Source organism: Myotis daubentonii, chromosome 6 (assembly GCF_963259705.1).
Source record: "Myotis daubentonii chromosome 6, mMyoDau2.1, whole genome shotgun sequence".
Lineage (NCBI taxonomy): Eukaryota > Metazoa > Chordata > Mammalia > Chiroptera > Vespertilionidae > Myotis > Myotis daubentonii.
The window spans coordinates 92,025,951-92,031,950 of NC_081845.1; the positions used below are offsets into that span (position 1 = coordinate 92,025,951).

The window sequence follows — 6,000 nt, forward strand, 5'->3', positions numbered from 1 at the left end:
ACTTCCTCGCCTCCTCTGACCATGTCCAGTGTCAGTGGGGCTGGGACGGAGCCTCCAGGAGCAATCAGGGCCAGGCCTTGCGCTGTTAGAAACATCACCACCTTCTTTGGAGTCTGGACCCCATTAGCGGTGCTCAATGCTCATTTTTGTGCCAATCAGAAGATACCCGGGTCTCACTGCACAGGTGTGTCAGAAACCCCTAGCCCCACAGAGGGTGGTAGGATGTCAGAGCTGGGAGGGCCCTCTGTGCTAATAACAATGAGGTGAGTTACCGTAACGCCTCTGTAATCCTCACAACAGCCCTAGGAGGTGGGCACTGCTATACCCATTCTACAGATGAGGAGACTGAGGCTGAGAGCTTAGGGAACTCACCCAAGATCACTCAGCTGGTAGGAGGTAGAGACGGGGTTGGTACCTTTGCAGCCTATGCTGACTGCCTCTCATTAAGAAGTAAAATATGGACAATATTTAGTGGTGATAAAGGCAATGGAGAAACGTCAAACGAGGGAGAGGGATAGAGAGGGAGGACGGGGGCGGCTGGGAAGACCACACTGAGAAGATGAAACCTGAAGAGGTGGGGGAGCGAGCCACGTGCACACCCGCGGAAAGTGTCCCAGCGCAGAGGGGCAGCCATTGCCAAGGCCCCGAGGTGGACTGAGTGAGTGGCAGGGAGGGTGTAGGAGGCGAGGACAGGAGTAACTGGAGGCTAGTCATGCGGGACTTGTGAGGAATTTGGGTTTAACTCCGGGTGAGATGGGAGCCTCAGAGCCCTTTGAGCAGAGAAGAGGCGGCATCCGGCGGACACAGATTGAGGGCTCGCCGGCTGGTGTGCTGAGCGCGGGCGGCAGGCACGGGGCGGGGAGGCAGGGGAGTCAGGAGGCCGCCGCTGCCCCGCAGGTCAGGGCACCGCGGGATCCTGGGACTCGGATATTCTTTGAGGGTTTAGCAGCCGGGCTTTGCTCCAGGATGGAGTGTGCAGTAGGACAGAACGGCATCGAGGGTACATAAGCAAAAGCGAGGGGTGCCGTTGGACACCCCTTCCGATGGTGCACGCCGCACGTGTCCCGCGCCCTGTGTCGCAGGAAACCCCTCGCAGTCCACGTCCCTGCACTACATGAGCCCCTACCAGCTGAACGCCTACGCGCTGGCGCTGACCGCCGTCGGGGAGATCATCCAGCACTACGACAGCGACAAGATGTTCCCCGCCCTCGGCTTCGGGGCCAAGCTGCCCCCCGACGGCCGGGTGTCCCACGAGTTCCCGCTGGTAGGAGGCCAGAGAAAGGGCTGGGCTGACCCCTGGGGGTGGTGGTGACAAGCCCGGGGTGGGGGCACTTCCCCCTTACTCGCCTAGGGCCTTCAGGGGCTGCCTGCTGTGTGCAGGGGGTCTTGTCGCTGGGCCTCCAGAAACCCCCTCCCCACCTTGCTCACAAAGACTCCCATCACGTCTGAGGCCACCCTCAGTGGCTCTGGCCTCCTTTTCCTGACAAGACCAGGAGGTGGAGGGGGCACGTGGCCGTACTTTCCCCCAAGGCCCCAGAAATGAGGAGGGGGGTGTGGGTTGGGTACAGGCAGCTGCGGGGGATTCCAGGAGCTCCCTGGGCTGGTGCTGATGGGGGCCACCTCCTCCCCTCCCTGCCATGAGCTGGGGACTCCGAGTCGGTCCCTGGGTCACTCACAGCAAACGCCCCTCACAGCCTGCGGAGTGCCAGCCTGGTGCTGGGCACAGGGCGAAGGAGCGGGGTCAGCCCTTGCAGAGCTGCTTGGACCCTGCAGCCACTTTCCAGCTGGGCAGGTGCAGGGGGTGGGGTGAGGAGCATGTGCTCCCCTTCAGGGTGGGCCCCCACATGCTCTCCTCCCCTGTCCCCCCACCAGGGAAGAGTGTAGGAGAGCCCAGGCCTGCTGGCCACTGCCCCCTGCTCCTGTCGCCCTCCGCCTTCCCGCCCCTCCTTCCTCCCTGGGCTCAGCCTCCTGGGCTCAGCCTCCATCCTCTGCCCCCAGAACGGCAACCAGGACAACCCGTCGTGCTGCGGCATCGACGGCATCCTGGAGGCCTACCACCAGAGCCTGCGCACGGTGCAGCTCTACGGCCCCACCAACTTCGCCCCCGTCGTCACCCACGTGGCCAGGTGAGCCGGTCGCTAGACCCCGTCCCAGCAGCTGTCCCCTTGCCTTTCAGGGAGCCCTGACCCTAAGAGACCCCCTCCAGCCAAAGAACTGTCCCCACCAAAGTGTTAAGGAACCCTGTGTGTGGGGGGGGGCGCGGGTGTGACATGCCCAGAGCCTCCCAGACAGACTGCGCCCCACCCCAGGAATGCGGCCGAGGTGCAGGACGGCTCCCAGTACTCCGTGCTGCTCATCATCACCGACGGGGTCATCTCGGACATGGCGCAGACCAAGGAGGCAATCGTCAACGTGAGCTGGGGGGCGGGAACCTGCGGGCGCACCTTCCCACTCCTTTAGGGAGACGCTTGGCCTGGCTTCTCCGCTCCCCACCCTGGGTGGGACCCTGCTGGCTTCGGGCTGCAGCACCTGGAGGGCCTGGCCCTGGGGTGGGGGGCATCGGTCCCAGTGGTCCCACCGGTGAGCTCCCCACCACCTCTTAGCCACGCTGGGTGGCCCGCGCCCTCCGGCCACCTCTGGCTCCCTCATTAGCTGCCCTGGGAACTCAGCCTGGCCAGGTAGAGAACTGGGAGGTCCAGGCCACACAAAAGATGCCTCAGTGATGGAGGCCCGGAGGCAGAGGAGGGGTGGGGGTCTGGCAGGAGCAGACCTGGGTCCCTGGGTCTGTAGCCCTGGCTGCCCTCTCCCCCTCCCCTGCTTTTCTGGGTTTCTCTGTGTCTCCATCCTTCTCCCTTCCATTTCTTCCCTGTCCTCCTGGCTTCCTTCTTTGATCTATCCTCTGTCCCTAAACACGATCTCCTCCCCTTTTAACTGGCCCCTCGGCTGGGTCCCAAACACCCCCACCCCCCGCTGTCTCACAGGCTGCCAAACTGCCCATGTCCATCATCATCATCGGCGTGGGCCAGGCGGAGTTCGATGGTGAGTTCACCACCCCGCCCCCCCACTTCCACCCACGCCCCCCCGCCCCCCACCCCCCCGCCCCCCACCCCCCACCCCCGCCATGCTCCCAGAGGCTCCGGGCCCCTGGGCGTGGCCCCGTCCACAGCGAGGCTCACACCTGGTGTGTGATCAGCTGGGTCAGCTGGCAGCGTGCAGGTGTTTGTTTGCACAGGGGCCTGTGTGTCAGGGTGTGCGCCCCACACCCACACCCCGAGGCCGTGGAGAGGAGGCCAAGGACTCCTCCCTCCTCCCACCCTGGGAGCCTGGGAGCGGGGAGCTGGAGGCTGGGCTAGAACTGAGGACTCACTGAGTGGGCTTCCCTGTGAGATTGGCCCCTGACTTGCCTCCACTCCATGCCTGCCCCCACCCCCCACCCCCACAGCCATGGTGGAGCTGGACGGCGACGAGGTGCGGATCTCCTCCCGGGGGAAGCTGGCTGAGCGGGACATTGTCCAGGTGAAGCCCTGCTGCCCCCCAGCCGGCTGGCCTCACACTCCCTGAGGGGTTTTCTGGAAAGGCTAGAGGGTGGCACTGGGAGCCCAGGTGGCCTGGCCTCCTCACCCCGAATGTCGCCCGCCCAGCCCTCCCTGCACCCCAGGCCTCCGTGGGCTCCTCCAGAGCACGGCGCCTGGTTATTGCACCTTCTGTGTTCTGCCCGGCGCCTCCCCACCCCCCGCAGCTGGCAGCCCCTGGAGGGAAGCTGCCCTCGGCTCGGTGACAGTGCCCTGAGTCTCCGTGTAGGATGCAGTGTACCGAGCAGACAGGCCCTCACGTGCACCTCAGCCGGCAGCCCCTCCCGGCAGCCCCTGCGGACAGAGGCCCACTGCTTAGGAGATTGGAATGAAAAGCACATTCTCCATACCCTGGGGTGGGAGGGGTCGTTCCAGGTGTGGAGGCCAGATGGGGGGCTAGAAACCCGAGCAAGCCTGGGAGGGGGCACCGTGGATGCGAAGGCCTGGGGGCACCCCTGGAGGAAGCAGAGGGGCCTGACCTAGGAGAGAGGGCTCTACCGGGAGGGGGGCTACCTGAGGGCCCAACTCCCGGAAGCCAGGGGTCCATTCAGCATTCCCTAAGTGCCCGCTAAGTGCCCGGTGCCCAGACCTCGGCCCTCGGAACCGCGTTGAGCACCCTGGCGTGGGCTAGGTGCTCAGGAGGTGTTTGCGTGACGGAGAGAGTGGTGACGTGATGACAGCTTCCCTGGAGAGCTCACCGTGGGGGAGGGAAGAGGGACGTGGGCAGAGGTTGGGAGGAGGGGCAGGATCTCCGCCAGGAGATGTGGGGGGCTGGGCCCAGCAGAGACCTGGCCTAACCCTGCCTCCCCTGCCGGCCAGTTCGTGCCCTTCAGGGACTACGTGGACCGCACGGGCAACCACGTGCTGAGCATGGCGCGCCTGGCCCGGGACGTGCTGGCCGAGATCCCCGACCAGCTGGTGTCCTACATGAAGGCCAAGGGCATCCGCCCGCGCCCCGCACCCGAGGCCCCCGCCAGCTCACCCTCCCAGTCCCCAGCCCGCACGCCACCCGCCGCCCCCTCCCCCTCCCCCTCCCCCGTGCACACGCACATCTGAGCCTGGCTCGTGGCCTGTGGCAGCGGCTGGGGCCTGGGGAGGCGGGGGAAGGGTGCCCCGGGTCCCTGGAGCCCCACAGTCCGCCCGGCCCAGCCTTCGGAACCCGTGTGGCGGAGGGCGGGCCTCTGGAGACGCCCTCCCAGGTTCCTGGCCTCGCTTATGGCCCAAACCCAGGGAGTCAGGCTGATGGAGCCCTGCTCTCCTCCTCCCCTGACACTCGGCTCTAGTCCAGCCAGGAAGGTGTTAGCAGTCAGGCTGATGCGGCCCCTCAGCACCCTGGACCGTCCTGTCTGCTCCTCTCGCCGCTGCAGCCGGGGCTGGGCCTCCCTCCTCCAGGCCCCCTCGCCCTCCCCTCCTCCTGCGCTGTCCACTCCGCTACCTGGCCCTGACCCCCACCCCAGCACCTACCCTGCCCCTGTTCCCAGTGAGCCCCGGGAGGCTGACGGGTTGTCAGGAGGCCTGGACATGGGGCCCTCCCAGGGACACTGGCTTGCAGCAGGGACCCCGCAGCTCCACGAAGGGGCGGCTGTGATGTGGACCGTAGGCCGCTCGATGGGTCAGCCACGGAGGCTTTTCAGACGCAAGGTCTTTTCCATGCCCCCCAGCCCAGCGTGACACTGGTTCGAGACACAGAGCCACAGGCCTCTCTCTGGCCTGTGACCTGTGGGCACCGCAGTTGACTCTGAGCTCCAGGCACCCCTACCTCCCCCCAGAGGCCGCCCAGGGTCCTTGGTGCCCACTCCTCCGCTGCCCACCTAGAGGCCTGGGCCAGGAGCAGCCCAGCCCCGCGCTCCCACACGGCCCCTTCCCCCCTCAGACAGGAGCCAGGGTCCTGGGCTCAGGCCCTGCTGCAGCCCCTGCCTGCTGTGGGAGCCTCGGTATCCGCATCTGTAAAGCAAGGGGGTTGACCAGATGGTCTCAGGGTGACCTTCCGCTCCGAGGCCCTGAGAGTCCATTCCTCCCATGCCCCGCCTCCCCATCCCGCCCCCGCCAGTGCACCCTCCCACCCCAGGCCATCTTGGCTCTAGGGTCGCCCTCTTCCATCCTTGGGCTCTGCCACCTGGGCCGGAGCCCCTGCCCCGGCCGTGGGAAAGCGAGGAAGGTGATCTCACCCCTGGGCGCACCCACTGCCCAGCCTCTCCCCACCTGGGTGCAGGTCATGCATGCCGGTCCCTCCTGCCGCATGGGGCTCCGCAGCCCGCTGAACGTCCTGTGCCTGGGCGCGACCGGCCCCACCCTGTCTGTGCCCGGCACCGCTCCCTTCCTGTCATGCATGATGGTGGAGTTTCTACACTGTCTGGTCCTGTGCCTGTGTCTGAGAGTCTGTGTGGAATTTGCCTTAAACTGAAGTAAATTTGGTTCTTTTACTAAA

The 6,000-nt window shown here is 65.9% G+C and overlaps 1 protein-coding gene across 7 annotated transcripts in view; it reads left to right on the top strand.

Annotated features, from left to right (window-relative positions):
• Positions 1–6,000, top strand: part of CPNE5 (copine 5) — an 86,535-nt gene extending 80,535 nt beyond the window's left edge. For all 7 annotated transcript variants that reach the window (XM_059701829.1, XM_059701830.1, XM_059701833.1 and 4 more), the window contains 6 exons: positions 1,083–1,264; positions 1,999–2,126; positions 2,310–2,412; positions 2,982–3,039; positions 3,443–3,516; positions 4,392–6,000. In XM_059701829.1, coding sequence (XP_059557812.1) covers positions 1,083–1,264; positions 1,999–2,126; positions 2,310–2,412; positions 2,982–3,039; positions 3,443–3,516; positions 4,392–4,628 — 782 coding nt within the window. In that variant the 3' untranslated portion in view covers positions 4,629–6,000. The remainder of the gene's footprint in view (positions 1–1,082; positions 1,265–1,998; positions 2,127–2,309; positions 2,413–2,981; positions 3,040–3,442; positions 3,517–4,391) is intronic.